Source organism: Chenopodium quinoa, unplaced genomic scaffold (assembly GCF_001683475.1).
Source record: "Chenopodium quinoa cultivar QQ74 unplaced genomic scaffold, ASM168347v1, whole genome shotgun sequence".
NCBI lineage: Eukaryota > Viridiplantae > Streptophyta > Magnoliopsida > Caryophyllales > Amaranthaceae > Chenopodium > Chenopodium quinoa.
In genome coordinates, this window is record NW_018743574.1 from 4,290,068 (window position 1) to 4,312,574 (window position 22,507).

Here is a 22,507-nt window from a genome sequence, read left to right on the forward strand (position 1 = left end):
AAATACAGGTAACATTTAGATAACAATTATATGTACTCTAAAATTGACATATTCTGTATTCCATTCAGGGCTACCCAAAAAAAAATGTAACCTGCATATGCCATCATATTTATGTTAATGTGAAATATAAAAGTTCGAGGAGATATAATGAAAATATACATAGAGACTAATCTAAAAATATTTTATTTAGCAACACGAGTTTTTCTTATATATACACGGAGTATATAGATAATGCAAAAGTCAAATTATTACGATTATTATGAAACAAATATGGTATGTTTCAAAATTTCAATAGGTTAACCATCACATTTGTACGTGAATATGCGTGTTTATTAAAAATAAAAATAAAAAAAAAAATCATTGATAAATTGTACTGTAGTACAACACTACAACATCTATTGGAAATTTTGTTTGTTTCATTCCTAAACCATTGGGAAAAAAATTATATACATGTGGTTTCCAAATCACCAGCCATGACAGTTAATTTAACAACAAATAAAATAAAAAAAATGATGAAAATTTGACTCAAACTCTTTAATTCCTCAGCGTAAATCCTTGCTCCTCTCCTCTTTCATCGCATCTCTCTTTTCTCTTGTCCCTTCATTTTTCTTTTCTTTTTCATCATCTTCATTTCGCCTTCATAATTTTCCTTAATTCTTCCATTTTTTTAATTTAATTTTATTTTTTTATCTTTTTTTTTGTACAGAACATAAATTAACCTAAGTACAATAATTTTATCATGGGTCGGGTAAAACTTCAAATCAAAAGGATTGAGAACAACACGAATCGTCAAGTTACGTTTTCAAAACGACGAAATGGACTCATTAAGAAGGCTTACGAGCTCTCTATCTTATGTGACATCGATATTGCACTTATTATGTTTTCGCCTTCCGGTCGTCTTAGCCATTTTTCTGGCCGTAAAAGGTTAATTTTTTCCTAGGAAACATTTTTCATGTGTGATATTTGCGTAACTTTGGCTAATTTGTTTATGATTTTTGATATTCATTTTATTCGATTTTGTGCAGAATTGAAGACGTATTAACGCGTTACATTAATCTTCCCGACCATGATAGGGGAAAGTATGATTATTTTTTTTTCAATTTTTATTTGTTTTTTCCTTCATTGTTTGATTTTACCTTGCATGGATTTATATGCAATACTTACTGACATTTTAGTGGATTTTTCTTTGTTTCAATTCCAATGAACAGCTTCGTTCATAATCGAGAGGTACGATAATATAAGACTTTTGTTATTTATTTTATTATTAGGAGGATTCTCCCCGATTACTAGACTATCTAATCTAATTTAATTTTCGAAATGACAATGGGGAGATTTTTAACAAATGAGAAATGTCGTATTCACAAACCCCTCTCTAATTTTTACAATAAATGGGTCGTCTAGTTATTGGAAAGAATCTCATTCAATTTAATATCTAAGCTAGCAATTGGCAAAGGGTCATGTACTAGTATTAATCTCCATGTTCTTGCAGTACTTAATTGGTACCCTGAAAAAGCTCAAGACGGAGAATGACATTGCTCTTCAACTAGCCAAGTTTGTATTTCTCATCCTTTCTCTTATTTGAACTCGTTTAGAAAGTAAGCATACACAAACGCGTACAATTCATCATGTAGCTTTGAATGATATGTTTTTCACATGTCGCGTTTTTTTTTTTAATTTTAATTTCATTTTTATCTTTGCTGACATCTTAAGTTGATTTTACTGCAGCCCTGGAGGATGTAACTCAAACTTGGAGGTATAAATTTATTATCTTCTTTCCTAAATAAATGTAAATGGATTTCTTTAGGTATTGATTTGGCTTGAGTTTATGTTTTTTAGCAGGATCTTCAACAAGAAGTGAATAACTTGCAACACCAACTTCAGATGGCTGAAGATCAATTAAGGTTATAATTAAACTTTGTTTACTGACACAATGTCTAACATTCTGTTTTTTTTAATTTTACATCTTGATACTTTCAATGTTGCATTGTTTTACTTTATATCGCAGTTAATTAGTGTAAGAGTGATGATAATGTATGATTTATTGAAATGTGTTTAACTATTTTCCTAAGAATTAGTCCCCTGCATAATTCATGTCCTGACTTATTTTTTGTTTAAAAAAATTTATGATCAGGATTTATGAGCCTGATCCAATGGCTTTCACATCAATTGGAGAACTTGAATCATGTGAGAAGAATCTCATTGATGCTTTATCACACGTCTCTCAACGAAAGGTATGTACTGCACTACTGCGAATGGACAGACTGATGAATCGAGTTCAGTATCAAATCTTTATTAAGACTTGTTCTAATTAACATAACTTCTTGTGTAACACTTTAGTGCTCTTTCTTCATGAGGTGCAATTTTCCTTTCAATAGTATTAGAATGAAGGACTTAAAAGTATTGTGAACTATTAAAGTTGAGGATTCTGTTTTTGTAGTTGCTTGATTATTTTGTGTTTTACTTTGCAGAAATACTTGTTGAGTAATCATATGTCAAGCTATGACCCTTCAGGTGTCCAGGTAAATACTAGTTATTGATATTGCCTTGTCTTTGAACTTTGTTGTGCATATAATTCCTTGGCTAATATTTTGATCATTGTAAAATCGCAAGATTTTCTTGGACACGAGTGAAGGGATGCCAACGTCGTTTGAAGACATAGGTTGGTTGCCAGAAAGTGGTCATAATCAAGGCCAAATTTTCACTAGCTCTGACCCTTCTAATACCATTGCCATGAGGTAAATGCTTTTCGCTGTTTCTTAAAACATCTTACATTTTGTGTGTGGAAACCTGTAATGAATGACTATCCTCTGTCTCAATGCTGTATTGGTACAAAATGAAGGCCAAACCATTCTTCAGCAGCACCGGGAACAACAACTATATACGAAACCTTGAATCATGGACAGGGGGGCAATGCCATAAACGCTGTTATGAATCAACATAACACTCAGATGGGAGGCACAACAGTTGCTCAACATCATCAACAACAGCAGCAGCAACAACATCAACAGCAGCAGAAACAGCAACATCAACATCAACAACATCAACATCAACAGCAGCAGCATCATCCTCATGATCAAACAGGTGGGAACGGAGCACTTCAAACGTGGCATCAGGCTTACACATCAACTGAGCTTCTCAATGCATTGATGCAGTCTAACACCACATCATATTCTTCACTTATCAAGGTTAATGATATCCTTTAGTATTTTTTTTAACTCTTCATAACGTCAAATAAGTACTAAATTGAATTGATTGTTCATTGGCAGCAAGAATTGGCAGGGGGGCTGCTGGTGTAGGGGGAGCAGCATCCGCGATGGTTACAGGACAGCAAGTAGAGGCGATTCCTGCAACCATGGGATGCGGTATAGTAGAAATTGGAGTAGGAGGGCATATCCAATGCAGTGAAGATGCTTCTGCTACCTCTGCATCAAATTTTGACCATAAAATTCCACAACTCAATATGCAATGAAGCAAATACTCCCAAAAGTTTCTGTAATCCCATGATCCTCCTATCCATGTATTACTAATGTTGTATCTTACTGCTGGCTCCTGGCTGTCTGAAGGCGTTGCAGGCGTACGTGTGCTCCTGATTCTTTACATTAGTTTATATCATTCCAAATTGTAAATCCGAGACAAATTTAAAGGTCCCTCCTCCATCTCCCATACCACAACCAGTAGCATCTCTAAACAAAATGTGCATGGTACTGGACTAATAGATATATACACACAGTATTTAGCATTTTGCAACTTATATTACATAATACATACACCGTAAGTAATATTACATTTTTTATGTAATTAGCGTTACCAAAGTACCTATCAGAACTTTAATTTCAAAGGAGTTATGTATGATCATACATCAAGGTTGTTACTTGGTGGGTATGGCACGCGAATCTTTGACTGTTTGAAAGTACAGCTAACTAGTCCTAATCATCTATTTGTAACTCTCAATCAGGCCATAATGATCAATCTAACCCTTATCATCACGGGCATTAATTAGATGATCTTGTCAGGTTGTTTTTTTTTTTTTTTTTTTTTTTTTTTTTTTTTTTTTTTTTTTACACCAGCTTAATAGACGAAATTAAAATTACCCAATGAAGCCTTACTAGCTCCAATGGTACCAATCATCATGTTAGTTGTGGTTGCAGCAACGATAAGCAACGTGTTGGAAATTTGTCTGTTTGATGAAGTAAATATAAGTTTCAAGACTAATCAGGGTTGATCAGCTCCGATCAGATCGAGTGTATAAACTATAACATTAAATTAGGGTTAATGAGGAATAACAAATTAAGTTTAAATTAGTGCAGGTGAAAAAAGAAAAAAAAAAAAACGCACCTGTATAGATTACTACGTTTGGCTAGCTTAATACGGAGTACACAATTTCAATTGCGATCATTATCTGGAGTCTTAATCAAATTAGCCCAAAGATAAGTCATTGTCCAACTTAGCGATGTACATTAATGCAATATGTCAACTGTAGGGTTGGAACATGGGAATAAAAATTGGAAGAGAGTAAGGTGGTTTATTTAAATTACCACAACGTTATTCAAACACCCATATTATACGACCAAATTAAGTTTGGTTTAGTAGGAAAGATTGTACATTTTAACCTTGAGGTTGGGGGTTTAATTCCCAGTAGAGGCACTTTGAGGGTGGGGATCCCTCACCATTTCTCCCTCAAAATAACTCAAAATAATTGCGCAAATAAGTGCTTTGAAGGGAATTTGCAAACTATTAACTCAAAATGATTGCGCAAATACGTGTTTATTAATGGCATTTAATGGAAAATTTGTACAACTAAAATTTGCCAACATAACTTACACTCCTAATACACGTATGTACAATTGTACAAATTTAGAAAGACAATATTTCATTAAAAAAAAATTACAAAGAAAAATGATCCCTTGAATTTAGAGGGATAAAATTAAAGTAAGAATAAAAGAATTTTCAAACATTGAAGTTAGGCTAATAATTAAGGAACTAAGGATTAATGAGGCGTTTGGTAAGTCCACAACCCATAATGTTGTTAGGCAATTTACCAACTCTTTCAATTCCTTCCTCAAACACAATGCCCATACCCATGGCAAAATGGGCATCTATATGACAATGAAACAACCAAACACCCGGGTTATCGGCCCGAAAACGTATGGCGGTCCACCCGTATGGATGAAGAGGAACCGTATTCTTCATTATCGGGTTTACCAAGTTGTACTTTTTCGGGTCATTGAAGGGGTCAAACTTGCCTTTACCGTACCCTAACACCCAAAAATCATGCCCATGCAAATGCCACGGGTGAGTTTCACTGTAATTAGGGTTGATCATGTTTGCATTTTGTAACACAATGTCAATAGTCGTGTTAAACTTGTTACGGTAGATACCGTTACTAGAGGTCGCATTGACATTGGATTGGTTAACGTGGATGTCATAGTTTAGCCAATCGTAGCCGGTTGGAGGCGGTGTTTGGTCAAACACGTGGTGGAGTTTGTTCCTCAACCTGTTATCCTTGAGAGCCACCAAGTACGGGGTGGTGGGCAAGGTGAAGGATACATTATTGATGGCCCATTTTGTGAACCCATTGACCTTGTTCTGCGTGTTAAGGAGAATAATCACTTTATCTGAGGTGGCGGGTGGGGGTTGAATAAACCCCTCCCGCGCCTTAATTGCTAGACTCTGGGCTAACCTTGGTTCAGAGTCGTTCCACATGGGGCCTGTGGTGGGGGTAGTTGGTGGATCTTGTTCTGGTCGATTTGGGTAGTAGTTAAAGATGGCTTTACCCGTGGGAGTTCCGGGCTTTCGGCTCACAACATTAGTTGTAGCCCAATAGTTCCTTGATGGGTCTTGGTTGGCCTTTACTAGAACTGAGTAGGTTTCTCCTGAGTAGATGAATAAGTTTTTAACTACAAATGGCTCAACAAAATGTCCATCTGCCTCGACTACCGTCATGTTATGCCCCTGGTAACATATACAAGTGTGCATATCATCAGTTTATAATCAATAATATAAACAAAATAATTAAATATAAAAAAAGTAAGAAAAAAAAAAAAAAAGTAAATTACACATGAAGTATGAATTGTTACCTCAATCTCAAAGTTTAGTGCAGACAAAGAAGTTAAGCTAGCAATGCGAAGGCGATAAGTTTTCCCAGGAACCACAGTCAAGGCAAACGGGGTGCATTCAGGACGTGTAGCGTTACAGACATCTGGATCCGAAGCAATGCTGACGGCTGAGCAATTGAAATTGCCTCTTCCTTGTATAAGGAGCGACTATAACATATTAAACAAACATGTAACGAATTGAATTAGCCATTTGAATTTTATAGCTAAAGGCCTAAAGTAACACGAATATACATTATTTTTTATAATATAAAATTATATTCTCGTATAAAGACTGTTAATTAAGTGAGAAAATAAAATTCTAATTAACATGTTTGACTAATACCTGAGGTTCACCAACCCAAACAAATGGATTGGAATTCAAGCCTACGGTATGATCAAGAGCACTCTTGTGGTACCAATCTGTTAGCAAGATGCTACGATCAAAGTCATAAGTGAACGGCTCGGATTGTCCTTTAGGAACCGAAACGACGATCATACCGTTCAATCCTTCTTCTCTCTGCATCCCGTAATGGGCATGGTATAAGTATGTGCCCGCCTGTTCAATTTTGTACACAAACACGTATATTAGATTTAATAAAATGACAAATAATATTTACTAATCTTTAACTCGGGAATTTTGTACACAAACACGTAAATTTGATTAAATGAAGTCTAATGTTTTAGTAAAAAATAAATAAATAATTAAAAAAATTACCCTATCAACAACAAATTTGTATACAAAAGTATCTCCGGGAATAATTGGACATTGAGTAACGCCTTCGGTACCATCAGCCCATGGTGTTCCAATCTATAAAGCACGTAAACCAATTAATAAAAAAGAGCATATGAAAAAAAATACACATAATACTAAGGTAAAATAAAATTAAAGATAAAAGTACAAAGCTAATAAATGAGCAAATTATTAAGTAAACTAACCTGTCTAATACCATGCCAATGAATGGCAGTATTTTCAGTAACCAAGTTATTGGTAACTTCAACAACAATAGTGTCACCTTCTTCAGCAGTGATGGTAGGTCCAGGGAACATGCCATTTATAGTAATCACTAATTTCTTGTAACAATCTGGTGACTTGAGCTCATACTTTACATCCCATTTGTAATATCTTGTTTTGGCTTCTACGGTACATGTACTCAATATTATCATAAATAGCACATAATATAGAGGACACTTTAAACCCGTTCTACATCCATTGGTCGCCATCGTCGACTAACTAGATTTTTTTTTTTTGTTAGTCACGGTAATCGTCGCGGTCGTGGTGGCTGGGAGGGCAGTTAGCTAGCACAAGGAGTAGAGGGAAAAGCTAGCCAAGGGTGGTTTGGTTTTACAAGAAAGGAGTGCATATATTTTTGATAAGCTTGAGTTTGCGTAGTTTATATATATAGTTTGTAATAAAATATCAATACACTTGTAGCTAGCTGTCCTACGTAGTAGTTAATACATATTGATATTTCTGGGTTACTTCATAATGTCTACCATTTTTGATAGTCAAATATCTTGACTTTAACTTTGCACTTTTTATTAAAACAGATGATTACGATTACGTAGTATTATTATATTCTTAAACCGTGTTTCTATTTGTTTATGGTATCTCCTAGATGGACGGTAAAGTAATAGCTAGTACTCCGTTTATTAGTTTGCAGCAAAAGGCAATTAGTGTTTGTGTGACTGTGTGCCCATACTATTGTATAATATAATAAAATTGTATGTAATGTCTGTATACGTATGTGTATGTTTGACTACCGGATAGGGACTAGAAAAGTTGGTTTTGAAATATACATACAATTACACACCTATACTGCCTCCGTCCTACTATACTTGGGTCTGACTGTCCAAGCTAGTGTGATTTATATGTCTTGGGCTTATTTAAGCTTCAACCCAAAACTAAACCTTGAGGTGTCAAAAACATACCCGATCCGACCCGATCTGATCCGAAAAATATTCGATTCAGATTTGAACTCGCGTGAACATAACAATTTAGTATGACTTAACTTTAAAAATTGACCCGATCCGATCATATCAGATCTGACCCGATCATCCGAATTGACACCCCTAACTAAACCTACCAACTTCATGTTATGTCCATATTTTTTAAAAAGTGGTTCATGTATTATTTAAGTCCATGTACCAAATCACTATAGCGTATTTATATACTTGTATTTAATTTATTCGTGCACGCTTTGTGGGAACTAATTGTATCGTATTGTGTTTTCTTAAACATATAATATTCGTATAGTCCTACTCACACAATAACATATCTTGTCTTGTCATGTATGTTATACTTTTTTCGTGTTGGATTAAATCGTGTCACGGCCAGTCTACTGAATAATAATGTTATCTCTACGTCTCACTAAGCTAGGTCTCTTCCGTTTTCTATTTTGGCTATTCCGTCGAATTTGCCCCATAGTCTTGAGGAGGAAAGAGAGAGAGACTAGAAGATAGGGAAAGAAGTGATACATAACCTCACCTACTTTGTTTGGGATTTTTTACGAAACTGAGCCCTATTAGCAAACTATTTACGAATATATACGCGTGGCCAAACTATTTACGGAATTGAGCTTCTGAGGTAAAACGCTGCCTCTGTTATTATTTTTTTAAAATTTCTTATTTAGTGAAATACAAATTTTTTTTAAAAAATATGGAAATACATTAAAACGCTGCCTCAGTCAGCGTTTTTGTCAGCCCTTACAACGCTGACTGAGTCAGCGGTTTTGCCTGGTATATTTTTCGCGCACTCACTCTTCCTCAAAACTAAAAACTCAAACTCACTCTTCCTCACGCAATAGCCTATCTTCCTCAAAGCTCTGCCGTCGCCGTCGCCGCCGCCGCCTGCTGCCTGCCGCCGTCGCCGCCGCCTATTGCATGCTGCCGCCGCGCCTCTCCTCTTCTTTATAATCACATTGTTAGTACTTCTCACTTATTTGTTTTTAAAATTTAAAAACCTAGGTTAGTTTGATAATTATATACTACATTGTTTTAATTTGATAATGTTGTTGTTTATTCTAAGTTAGTTTGATATAAATTGACAATTATGTTGATAATTCTAAGTTGGTTTGTTGTAATTTGATAATTGTCTAGTATAAAAGCCCTAAATTGGAGTGGTACATGCGGATTACACGGCGTTTCATCAACCCCAGCTACACACCGCCATCCGCACATTACCATCCATCCTTTGACGTGATCAGGGGATATGTAAGTGTATTTGATTAACTTATTTTTATCAATTTTAAATTTGTATATCATTCAACTAACTCATCCTTAATTACTGCAGGCGTTGGATATGACGGCGATGGTTGACGCACTGTCGGACGTCCTTCCAGGCATACCTGAGCCGCCCAGAGCATAGGTCGAGCGGGTGCGAGATATGGGCATGGCTACCTTGCAGAGATATGGTCACGCCTATCTCGTCCACCCCCGGGACGATCATGGCGGCCACTCTAGTCACTCACAGTTCGAGGCTGGCCAGAGTAGCTGTGGGGGTGATCCTTCGTCATTCACGGGCGCAGAGGAGTACGACATTCGCAGTTCCGCGCCCCTACGTCATCCTGATGACCCATCTTCCAGCCAGCTGACTCCGCCAGTACGCCCGAACCCATTTACCACGGTCCGTCACTACAGCCGTCGTCAAAGGCCGAGAGTGGACATACAGGATAGAGACCCGTTACACCAAATTGATGAGTCAGAATAGGATAGAATTATCTGATTTATTTGCTGTAATGACCTTCTCTAGTTTGTTGTACATAACACTTACATTACATTATTATTTGAATAATTGTTTGAATGAATTTATGTCTTGTTTGAATTTCAAATTCCTTATTTGTCCACGTTTGACTCATTTCGTTCAAAATAAATTGTGGATGTGGAGGTGGTGGATATGGAGGAGGATGGGTGGTGGAGGTGGTGGATGTGGAGGAGGAGGGTGGTGGAGGTGTTGGAGGATATGGAGGAGGAGGGTGATGGTGGTGGTGGATGTGGAGGAGGAGTGTGGTGGTGGTGGTGGTGGATGTGGAGGAGGAGGGTGGTGGAGGATGTGGAGGAGGAGGGTGGTGGTGGTGGTGGTGGATGTGGAGGAGGAGGGTGGTGGAGGATGTGGAGGAGGAGGGTGGTGGTGTTGGTGGATGTGGAGAGGGTGGTGGATGTGGAAGGGGGCTGCACTGGCTGTTGTTGGGGGCCTGCTGTTGCTGCCTTCAGCCAGCAGATAAAACGCTGACTGAGGCAGCGTTTTATGCTTAGGTGTAAAACGCTGACTCAGTCAGCGTTTTTCTCTGTTATGGATACAAGAAAAACGCTGACTGAGTCAGCGTTTTACTGTATTTCCAAAAATTTTTTTAAATTTGTATTTCACATAATACGAAATTTTATAAAAAAAATAATAACCAAAGGTAAAACGCTGACCGAGGCAGCGTTTTATGTCAGAAGCTCAGTTTCGTAAATAGTTTGACCACGCATCTAGATTGATAAATTATTTGCCAATTAAGCTTACTTTGGTAAAAAATCCCTTTGTTTGAACCAACTCTTAAAAACTGAAAACGTAGTTGGGGAAATCTGTGTACCAGTGTACGAGTTTTCAGATTCAACCACTAAAGTAAGATCTTTTTTAATCTAATTTTATTATACTCGGTCAATTAATCAATCACATGCGTGTATTATTTCTTTTAAAGAAGGTTCAATAATTGACATGTTCGTTCCAAAGAATAATTCACAAACTTTTATCATCTTTCTCATTATAATAGTATAATCTATTAATATTGGAGATAAAATAAGTTCCAGAGTACTACTTTCTATTTTTATATTGTATGCAACTCACACTCTCAGACAGTCTCAGTCACTCATTGTAGTAGTTGACACTAAAGTACAAGACAAGACGATCTAATTTACGCGTTATTCAACAATTGATCTCGCATATAGGGAATACAATTATAAAATAATACTTCCTTTGTATTTTAATCAATGTTACACTTATCAAATTCGGTCATGTTTTAACAAGTGTTATACCACCTTCGATTTTTATTAATTTTAACTTTGGAATATTTTATATCTCGCAAATTCTTTTATGGCAAAAAACTATTACCTCTGTTTTGAATTATTACATCAATCTTTTGTAGCATCATTCTATCTCCCTAGAATCCTATGTGTTCACCCTGTAGTCACTTGACAGTTCTCTTATCATGACTAAGACTTGCAAATGCCAAAGATGTACTCTTATAACATTTATTAAAGTCAATTAAATTGTCTAAAATTATATAACGGTCAAAGTATAACATTTATTAAAACACGAGGAAATACACTTTTTTTTTATAGTTTTATATGAGGTACAACATGCATGATATGTACAAGTAGATATTATCTTGTTAGTCGTTTTTACTGAAATACTGTTTTTTGTCTCCAAAATCTTTCTTAATGGGTTTATGGCTTGTGGGGCATATTCTGATCTTATCTTCTTCTATTTCAATTACATTTCAATTAAACTTATGCCGTTTATGGATACTCAATCCCAAATGTGAAGTCACTAGAAATTTCACACGTTAAGTCAACTATAAGATATACAAAGTATATAAGTGTATGTGCATCACAGGGGGTTTAAGCCTTTTTTTTTTTTTCCTGATAAAAATGAAAGCGTTAAATAGTTGAGAAGTATAGGCATACATTTCTTATTAAATTACCTAAGACGATGAAGTGGCAACTAAGGTAACAAAATTTTCGTTTTTCGTGATTAGAATATAGGTAGAATGAAATTAGATCATAGATTAGGTGTATATAGTTTGACCCATACACCAGTAATACTTCACTAAACTTGTGTCAAGGATCTCCTAGGACCGAGAAAAAAGCTTTAACCACTTGAACCATCCCTGATCACTTTCGTGTCATATTAATCTTTGATGCATACTAGTTGAATAATTTTGATAATGTTACTTTTGCAGTTGTAAAATCAAACAGTTAAAATAATTTAGTTAAGTTCGTAATACAGTCAAAGTCTCTACATTTATCGATCGAATATGCTTCATTATTATTATGCAAAAAATTGATTCTAGCATGTTCAAATCAACATTAACTTACAATATCTTTTAAAGTCTACTCAATTCTTCTTGCTTGGTCTTTAATTTATTGATTTCATGCAATTCTTCAACTATCATCACATATTAAACAAAATAAAAAAGGATTGCAAAACACCTTGTAATTGGTATACACTAGACCCTAGTGTAGGTAGGGATACCTACACCCCCCTCTAAACGATGCGTTTATCATGTTACCCACATCCCATAACCCACTAACCTACTGTAACTACCTACCATTCTCTCTAAAACCTTCTTCTTCATTTCTCTAGACTTTCTCTCTCATCAAAACTAGAAAATATGAACCAAAATTGCTTCAAAATACTACAAAATTGCTTCAAAATACTACGAAATTGCTTCAAAATATTGCTAAATTCCTTCAAATGTCTACATTTGCGAAGAAATTCAACAATCGCAACAACATTCACAGAAAGAGTAAGTAATTTTACTAATTTTTTTTGTATGAACCTATTTTTTCTACTACGTATTTCATTTTGAAATTACATGTTCAGAAACATAATCTAACTTGATTAGAACTATTTTATGCAAAAATCATTAAAATCTACTATGTTTTGTGTTTTTTTATTTTTTACAGAACCGAAAAATATATTTCGAATTAGAGAGATAAAGAGAATGATGATTCAGAGAAGAATCATGTTCGTTGAACATAACAAGGCATAGTCTGAAGAAACGTAAGTATTATTTCAAAAACCTATTTAAACAAGAGTAGAAATTTTTTTTTAAAAAAAAAACAACGAACAAAAGTCTCAAGTTGTAGATCTAGAACTTTTAAAAGATATTAAAAAGTCTTATGGTATAGATGTTAACATTTCTACGATTCCGAGTTAATATATGAACATATATAGAATTATAAATGTTCATTTGTATATTTGAGTTTATTTGAGTTTATATTTGACTTTATATGCCTAAATAAATAATGTTCATTTTTATGATATGTTATGCACATTTATGAAATGCATAAATAATCATTCATTTGAGTTGAGAAACTGACTTATTTATTCTATCAAATCTTTTGATCATTTATGAAATTCATAATGTTCATTTACATATAAAGTAATGTTCATTTTAAAATATATGTTAATATTGGTTCATTTCAGTTTACATATATATTTATATGCCTAAATAACGAATGTTCATTTCTTTTATACATTATCCTCATGTATAATATTGAGAATGTTCATTTGTATGCATTAAAACTAATATCTTACAACCAATCTAGCTATATTGTAGTGATGTCCAAAGTTACACATTTGATATAAATTTGCACATGGAATTGAAGAATACGTAGTTGTTTTGGAGAAGATAAAATGGCTTAACAACGCTGATTATACAAACTGCGGAGTATAAATTATGAAGCATATAGAAACATTCACTACTAAACTTAATGAGAGTTAGATTTGTGATTTGAAACCAAATAGTGTAAAAGTGATAAATGTTCAATAATGTAAGATATATTGTTCATTTATAAAGTAGTGTATATAATAATTAACATTTGTTAATTCATTTTGTTCAACAGGTGAACCAAATTAGGAAGCAAGGATGCGGAACTGATGTTATTTGAAGAAAAACACTAAATATAGGTTAAATCGAAGATAAGCAAGGAAGTTTGCAAATGAATAGTACATGTTATATGTTCATTTATGAAAGTGTATATGTTCATTAATGAATGTGTATATGATCATATCTTAAACTTCCTCCATTTCTTTTTACTTGCAACACAGCCTTGTGGCACGTGTTTTGAGGTCGGGTTTATATAATGTAAACGGATAAATTATTCATTATAATTTTTACAAATGATACTTAACCCTATTCTAATCTTCGTGTAAAAATTATATTGATAAAATAGCTCGTTTACCCTCACTAATCATCTCCTAAAATTGCGTGCCTAAAAGGTGTGTTGCAAGTAAAAGAAAACGGAGGAAGTATATAGTTTTATAGATGATTTTTTTTGGAGGAAAATAGACTTATAGATATTATTTGTTAAAAAAATTATTGTAATTGATATTTCATTTTAATCTTTATTTGTATGAAAAAATATATATAATTTTTAGGTTTTATGAATTGGTTGTTGGTTCTTTACTTTTGTTCATTTTCAAATTGATAAATAATCATTTACATATGTTGAATTTTAAAAAAACAATATACTAAAAAAGGTACTATATAGAAACAAATTCTTATGTCTTTAACACTTGAAGAACTTTGAACAAGAGCACCTTGATCATTTATTGGAACCGTGGGAGGAATAACTTAAACATTTGTCGATTGAACATTTCTGGAATGGGGTTTAAACATTTCTAGATTGAAGTTTGAACAATCCTGAGTTGAAGTTGGAACAATGCCAAGAACTACGGGTGGAACAAAATATCTAGTTTGAGATTTTGTAGACGCATTAGTACTCTTGGATTAACTTGAGCATCATTTTTAACACCAGCACCACCTTTATTTATAGGAACATTACATTGAGCTTGAGCAGCAGAAACACCAGCAACACTTTTATTTATAGGAATATTTAAATCCTTCGACTGCAAAACAAATTAAATGATCATATTAAAATATATAAATGTTCAATTACAAACACTTAAATAAACAGATAAGAAAAACAAAACTTTAGCAAGATATGAAATATCAGCTTTTTTTCCCACTGCACAAAGTTTTAATATACAATTATAAATGAACATAACAAGTTTCAAAAAATGATCATATTAAATCCTTTAAACACTAAATCCTTCGCCTTCAAATAAAAGTTAAATGATCATATTAAAATATATAAATGTTCAATTTCAAACACTTAAATAAACAGATAAGATCAAAACCTTAGCAAGATATGAAATATCAGTTTTTTTTCTCATTGCACAAAGTTTTAATGTACAATTATAAATGAACATAACATGTTTCAAAAATGAACAATAATTAACAAATACAATGTTCAATAGCAAAATTGCACATGATCAATATGGAAAATTTTGACACATAATATTATCAAGAAAAAATGGTAAAAACAAATAATCATATATGACATAAAAAAATTAAGAAGTACAAATGATAACACATAATTGATTAATTTTAAATATAAAAATGATCCAAAAAAAAAAATAAAAGCATAAAAACAAAATCACGCAATTTTCAAACATAGAGCAATGAAATAAATTGAAGCAGCGAAATATTCATAACAAAGTATGAACAATCCAAAAACGTTCATCATAATCATAATCAAATTTTGAAAATTGAAGCAACGAAAAGAATAATAATACATAAATTAAGTTGAAATAAACAGAGCATTATAACACAACAATGTATTGATGATAAAAATTACAAAATTATGATTGTAATTACTCACATTGTTGATGAACAAACGAATCAATCAATCGAACTCTAGAAGACGGAAACACACTTTCGTAATCACGATCGAAATTAGCAGAGGAAGAATCAGCCATTGACGATCAACAACAATTATCAAAATCGTAGGAAAAATAAACGGCAAAATTAGTATAAAATCAAATGAAGAAGATGAATTAACTAGAGAGAATGTAGGTAGAAAAATGGAAATTGATCAATTGAGGAGAGAGAAAATATTGGGTTTAAAATCATTTATATACATAGCTTGAATAATAAGAAACAAGGAATTAAAAAAATAAATAAAAAAAAGGAAAGAATTGAAGCATGAATTAGCTCGTGAGTACTCCCCGCAAGCTACAAAATGGCGTAGCATCAGGGGTGTAGGTAGACCATCCTACACTAGGATGTAGGGTATAATTTTCAAACACCTTGATCTACATAATTAAATGCAAACCCATGAAAGCCCATACGGGCCATAACGGGCCATCAGATTAAGATATAAATATGTCTCCTTCAATCATACTCGCCAGTAAGTATATACAAGAAATATTCTTATTATAAAGTACATTGTTACGTAATTTGTGTATTAACTACGGAGTTGTTGGATTCATTCGTTGCTTCATTTCGTTGCTACTTGGCTACTTGCAATAAAAATATATAGTTGCTTGAAACATGCATAAATCTATTTGTTCTTTAGTCAAACAAATAATCAATGAGATCATACTATAAGATTATTGTATGTGTATTGTGTATGGGATAACAACCTCTAACTATAATAAATACAAATTGATGTGACTATAAATAAAAGTTATTAAGCTATTGCATGGATTTGATTAATATGATAATGATAATGATTAATATTCCTCCATTGATTTTTTTGGAAGAATTTGAACAAGTAAAGCCAACATTTTGGAATAATAAAAGAAAGTCTTTTTTAAAGAAAGACTTGTATAATTTGGTGGATAACTACAACAATGAGCAATACTGTATAACAAATGGCAATGACCTCCATATTAAGTAGTCATAAGACTTGAAACTATTTCATTAGAGATCATACAATCAATGCAACAATTTTGATGTGTTTGAATAAGAGGGTTAAGTTTAAAATAAAGAATGAAGAGAAGGGGCGGTATAAAAGATCAATGTGAAACGTGTATTAATTAAGTTTAGGGTTTTTTTTTTTTTTTTTTTTTTTTTTAAGTTTTTCAAATGAAAATAGTAGAAGACGAGATGCTTCCCATAGATTCCATAAGATTATAGAAGATCACTTTGGTGGTTGGAACCATTTACTTTGCCACATAACTTAAAATTAGTTAGCTACTAACTGCAAACACACCTCTCGTCATTAACTCAAAGTCATCTTAGTTTTTTATGTGACAGACTAGTTAACCTATAAGCGATATATAATCTCAAACAATCATTTATCACCGCAGAGACATCCCTCACCATTACCTGAGCTTTTGACACCAAATTCCAAAAACCTCCAAAAATTATCTAATTTTATGTATTATAGTCTTTATTACAACCTCCAGGAAAACATTTTCAAATTGAACAAGGTTAGACATTGAGCTATTTGACTATTTCTCATGCTTCTCAAAGGATCCCATACTTATTTTGGTGGCTGAAACTATCCCACTTCATATGTATGTTGTCCTATCTCTCAAAGTTGAGTTCAATTAGTAAGTTCAAATAATATAATTGGGCCGAATTGGGCCGACACAACAGCCCATTTCACTATTACCCAAAAAAAAAAAAAACCCAACACCCCCTGTTATTCAACTCAGATCCCACCATCAAAAACCTCCTCACAAAGTCACGATGGAAACCTCCGACGCACAAATCACCACCACTACCGCCGCCGCCGACGGCGTCGCCGACACTAAAACCTCCGATAATCTAATCACCGACGAAATCAACTCACTCCACGAACTCGCACTTCGAGGATCATGGAAAACAATCCTCGAAAAAGTATCAGCAGCAAGATCATTCTCTCAACTCCGATACCCTCACGAACACCTCGTCTACCTCGCCTTCAACGCCGTCGCACTTTCCAAACTCCGTCGCTACTCCGACGCATTGGACGACATTGAATCTTCCCTCGAAAATCTCGACAATTCTTCTTACCGTTACGAATCATACCCGAATGTTTACCCGAATCGAACCGGGTCGATGATTCCCTTTTCTCTTCGATGGCTTCAAGCTCTTCTCCCTTCTTTTCTGGGTCGTCGGGCCGATTCTCTGGACCGGTTGTATCTTCTTCTGCAATTTGTTCGAGCTCGCATTGATGAGGGTTGTAATGGGGAGGTTTGGAGGAGGAGAGAGAATTTCGTTTTGTCGACGATTATTAGTCAACATTCGAATCAAAAGGAATTTGGGGTTTGTTTTTCTTTGGTTAAAGAGATGTTGAAGAAAGATATGGGTAATTTGTCGTTGATTTCGAAATTAGGGTATGTGCAGTTGCAATTTGGGGATTTGGAAGGTGCGAAATTGTCGTTTCAGAAGGTTGAGGATTTGATGAAGGAGAAAGAAGAGAATTTGAGTGTTGAAGTTCAGAATTTGGTGGGGAGAAATAAGGCGTTGATTTATATGGTTGGGAAAGATTATGTTTCAGCAGTGAGGGAGTATGATGAATGTATTGAAAGAGATGGTTCCGATGTTGTTGCGATCAATAATAAGGCTTTGTGTTTGATGTATTTGAGGGATTTATCGGATTCGATTAAGGTTTTGGAGAATTCGCTTGAGAGGGTTCCTACTGTGGCACTTAATGAAACTTTGATTGTTAATCTTTGTTCTATGTATGAATTGGCTTATGTTAATCACACTGATATTAAGAAGACTCTTAGTAATTGGATTGCTCGGCTCGCTCCTGATGATTTTGATCCGTCTTGTACCCGGATTTGAGGTAATGAATCATTCTCATTGCTTCAAATTTAGTTGAATTTAGCTACATTTGATATTGGGTTGTTCTGAATTGTGATATCCGATTTAGATTTTTGATGTGGATTATGAGTGTGTTCTGGTTGTAGTTTTGAGTTTGAGATGATAGATGTTATTGTATGAGGTCAATGCAGGTGAAATAAGCTGGGTTTCTTTTAAATTTTAGCTGCTGATGCTGTGTTACTCTAAGTTGTGTGTTTAAGACGATGATATCACATTGGCTCTTGAAACCATGCTGTATTGCTGTGTGCCTGTGTGTAGTTCATTTGTTTACTGCTCGAAGTTATTGTTCTGTGACTATGAAACTCCTTATGCAGTAATTTTTCTATGACAAACATAATTAGAGGGGTGATCAGGACCAAGTATTTACCGGTAATCTCCTTGTGTTAAGATGTTAATGCCTAGTGCCGTTAACTTTAGAGCGAAAGTTTGTAGTCAGAGTGTGTAAATTGGGATCTTTGTGGCAAGACAAAAGCGACTTTGACATGGTGGGATGAAAGTATGAAACTTTTGTAGTTATGTGCTCAGAGTCATGGTATTATTTTTGGAGGGTGGCAATGTCAACTGCTGAATAGGTCGGACTGGCTTGCTGATTCACAATTTTTGGACGACCTTTATATACTTGTAGATGTAGCGCTTTGGTCTTTTGGCCTTTTTTTCTTACATGGATTAGGAGACTGCTTGGTGGCACACAAATTGACAAATACAAGGTAGTAGGTTTGCTGCCAACTTGGGTGTATGCCTCTGAGTCATGCACGCATTAGTTTCTCTTTTTTAGGGTTCGTTTGACATTGCTGTGGTTTTCTGGTGTTTTGTTGTATAAAAATATATGATATATGTCACATAATGAATAAAAAATTATTTAAACTTATTAAAATCATAATAATTTTGAAAACTGACAACAAAAAAGTGAAAACACCTTTTTCTTGTTTCCTATTTTTGGTTTTTAGTTTTAAAAAAAACAGTAAACTAAAAACCAAAAATGATGTCAAACAAGCCTTTAAATGTTTGGCTATGCTTGCGTTGGTAGTAGTTAAGTGAATAATGAACTAAGGAAAATTGGGAGCTTGCTTTCCCCTCTCTCCTATGGGTTTCTTTCTTCCAGCTTAAAGAATAGGGGAAAAGACTATATAAGTGAGGAAATATCACTGGAGTACCCTATATAAGAACTTCATCAGATAAGAAATTTTGTCAAGAATAAGCCAACCTTTGCTCGGTTCACTCAAAATAAGTCAACCTTTTAATTATATCAGAATAATCCAACCTTTAAAGGGTATCCACTTTAAATGAGTTAGAACCTGTTGTAACCGGTTATTAAGGTTTATTGTGACACGTGTCAGAATTTGGTTCGTCATTTTTCTAATAATAATTAATTAGGAATAATTATATGATTAACTATTAAAAAATCTAATAATTATAAATTTCAAAAAGAAAAAAAAGGAAAAAAAATCCCCAACCCCCTCCCTTGCAAGGCTACCGGTGGCCGGCGACCATAAAACTCCATGGCGCCGACACCGACGGCCTCTCCCCCACCCACGACGCTCCCCTTCCCCTTCCTTTCCCCAGACACGACACCACCCCCTCCCCTTCACCCTCCCGCCGAAAATGCGACCTCCCTCCCCCGCTTTCCCTGCTGATGTCGACCCCGCCCTCCCCTTAAACCCTAACGAAACCCTAATAAGGGGTTTAAAGGTTTTGGAGTGTCGATTGACGATGGGGAAGGGGAGGGAGGGGTTGACTCCGGTGGGGGGTGGGGAAAGGAGAATATGGAAAGGAAGGGGAAGTGGGTGGGGGGAGAGGCAGTCGGTGTCGGCGCTGGGGAATTTTGTGGTCGCCGGCCACCGGCAGCCACGGGAGGGTGAGGGGGGTGGGTTGGGGATCTTTTTCTTTTCTTTTTCTTTTTTTTGAAATTTATAATTATTAGATTTTTAATAATTAACCATATAATTATTATTAGAAAAATGACGAACCACATCCTAACACATGTCACAATTAACATTAATAACCGGTTGCAGGTCACGTGACTCATTTAAAGTGGATACCCTATAAAGGTTGGATTATTCTGAGTTAATCGAAAGGTTGGTTTATTTTGAGCGAACCAGACAAAGGTTGGCTTATTCTTGACAAATTTTCCTTTTACATATAGACCCCTTATGTGATCGATTAATATCCCATATATGGTTCCGGGCACCATTCTGTGACTCCGGGATGTGTCCCCTACGATCCCGTGAGTTTTCTACTCGGGTCTCTAAATCATTGAAGTTGGTGCGATTTTGTGTATTATTTCTTCCAAATTTGGCTTCTAGTGAACGTTTTTGGACCTGGCAAAATTATGCATCGAGGTGCTTCTAGAGGCTCCCCTTACACCCTCTAAGAGGCCAACTGATGCCAGAACCATCTCTTTCATGCTTTGGTCCATCTTTTGCCACCAAGTCTTAGATGTCTACCCTTGTCCTGCATTGACCTGGTTACTTTGTCTTGGCCTTGCCCTGCCTTAATTAACTTGTAATTATTGGTTTGGAATCTGGTGAACTCTCACAACTTCTGCCTTTGAAGATTCTTCCTTGTTACAGGAAGGGAGTGGAGGGACTGGGAAAGGTGTTTTATGTTGGGTTCAATTGTTATCATGAAATCCTGGGGTGTTCAGTAGCCTTTGGTTTTACACGTGACTACATGAGTATTGAAAATGAAAATTAGAAAACAGCCTTGCTCAGTTTGAACTACTCAACTTTCATAACTACGCTTGACTAATAAAGCTTTTTATGTTCACATGGCTTAATTTAATGGCAAAGAACTGACTAAGAATCTTCTGTATTTAATCTCTGGGGATGAATGTTGTGTTGACAATACATGTTTTTTCTGGGTTTAGTGGATCCATTATCATAGAACTTTTGCTGCATGTTTCAATCAAATAGAATACCAGTTATCCGGGGTTGTAAGGGTTTAGATTTATTTTCAGTAAGTTATAATCAGCATCTTATAGTTGTGCCTCCACCTTGGCCAGGTTTTGATCAATATGGAGTGACAGAATTGATGAAGATCTCTTTCGTAGCCCAAGAGCTCAGATGTGTTTCATACACGACGTCAATTTTCCCACCTCTGATGGTCTACTGGTAACCATTGCTCTTTTAACCCGGTAACAAGAGTGCCATGCTGGAATTATAGTTTTGCTTGATTTGTGGAAGTATAGCTGTAACAAGCATATAAAGGCTCAAGAAAGAAATAAGCTGTACAGGGTTGTGTAGTTTCATGTGCTGCATCTAAGTATCTGAATTCGAGCTCTGTAGTTCAATACTTCAATTGATGTAGGCCTGTAACCTGTAAGGGTGTTTTATACGGTTTAATTTACTCTCTTTTTACTCTTTTTTAATTTTTTGGAAAATTGTGTTTTGCTCAACTATTTGTTATAGACTACGCGGAGAACATCAGGCAGAGCTTTTGGGCTTGTTGTATACCAGGTATATAGTTTTGAGTTATAGTTTACAATGTAATTAAATTTATTTGTGCTCTTCAACTGAAAATTTGTACTCCCCTACCCCTATTTCCCATATCATATGAGCACCTTCTTCCCCCATCATTTCAGATTTTGTAATATTTTACAGTACTGATTTTATGGCTATCTTTTGATCTTTTCCAACCCAATTTCGCTCACTATAATATTTATTTGCATATTAAAAAGAAAATAAAAAATTAGAAATGAAGAATAATGTAACTTCAGCAAGGAACAATCTTGTGAATTTTTTTCTCTCAAAAAAAAAAAAATCTTGTGAATTTTTAATACAGCCCTTGCCCTTCGTTCCTTTCAAGTTTCAAGGAGTGACATGTTTTTTGAACTTCTTGTACTACTAATTGTAAAGTACTCCATACATGATTTGATGACATTCTTTAAGATAAAGATTCGGGCTATAATCATGGTTGTATATTAGTAAATTTGGTGGTGTCACATTTCAAAAATTAAGGATGAACTCAACAACGTTATAATCAAAAATTAAAAATGACGTCTCAAAAACGTGCAAATAAAGATGCCTTAATTGCTGTGGAATTCCT

General features: G+C 34.7%; 3 protein-coding genes and 2 long non-coding RNA genes across 6 annotated transcripts; 3 read left to right on the plus strand and 2 right to left on the minus strand.

Moving 5' to 3' along the window:
* The first annotated feature begins 631 nt into the window (after positions 1-631).
* LOC110682180 (agamous-like MADS-box protein AGL104) lies at positions 632-4,725 on the plus strand. Of its 2 annotated transcripts, none has more exons than XM_021858445.1 (11): positions 632-924; positions 1,026-1,079; positions 1,209-1,227; positions 1,490-1,551; positions 1,726-1,753; positions 1,837-1,901; positions 2,132-2,231; positions 2,469-2,519; positions 2,611-2,735; positions 2,840-3,185; positions 3,267-4,725. In XM_021858445.1, exons 1-11 carry the CDS (start codon positions 740-742, stop codon positions 3,294-3,296), a joined length of 1,065 nt encoding a protein of 354 aa, XP_021714137.1. In that variant the 5' UTR covers positions 632-739; the 3' UTR covers positions 3,297-4,725. The 2 variants fall into 2 exon arrangements, with proteins under 2 accessions (XP_021714137.1, XP_021714138.1); XM_021858446.1 differs by having other exon boundaries at positions 1,840-1,901.
* Positions 4,726-4,748: 23 nt separating this feature from the next.
* Positions 4,749-7,503, minus strand: LOC110682179 (L-ascorbate oxidase-like). Its single transcript, XM_021858444.1, has 5 exons — positions 7,032-7,503; positions 6,811-6,903; positions 6,439-6,651; positions 6,078-6,263; positions 4,749-5,952 (listed from the first exon to the last, which is right to left on the minus strand). Exons 1-5 carry the CDS (start codon positions 7,314-7,316, stop codon positions 4,981-4,983), a joined length of 1,749 nt encoding a protein of 582 aa, XP_021714136.1. The 5' UTR covers positions 7,317-7,503; the 3' UTR covers positions 4,749-4,980.
* A 4,665-nt stretch (positions 7,504-12,168) lies between these two features.
* Positions 12,169-14,002, plus strand: LOC110681698. Its single transcript, XR_002503334.1, has 3 exons — positions 12,169-12,601; positions 12,762-12,858; positions 13,704-14,002. It is a non-coding gene; the product is annotated as an uncharacterized LOC110681698 (long non-coding RNA).
* Positions 14,003-14,348: 346 nt separating this feature from the next.
* LOC110681699 lies at positions 14,349-15,983 on the minus strand. Its single transcript, XR_002503335.1, has 2 exons — positions 15,525-15,983; positions 14,349-14,709 (listed from the first exon to the last, which is right to left on the minus strand). It is a non-coding gene; the product is annotated as an uncharacterized LOC110681699 (long non-coding RNA).
* Positions 15,984-16,621: 638 nt separating this feature from the next.
* Positions 16,622-21,974, plus strand: LOC110682181 (trafficking protein particle complex subunit 12-like). The gene is made up of 2 exons (XM_021858447.1): positions 16,622-18,425; positions 21,465-21,974. The coding sequence occupies exon 1, from the start codon at positions 17,342-17,344 to the stop codon at positions 18,422-18,424; it is 1,083 nt and encodes a 360-aa protein (XP_021714139.1). The 5' UTR covers positions 16,622-17,341; the 3' UTR covers position 18,425; positions 21,465-21,974.
* The last annotated feature ends 533 nt before the right edge of the window (positions 21,975-22,507 follow it).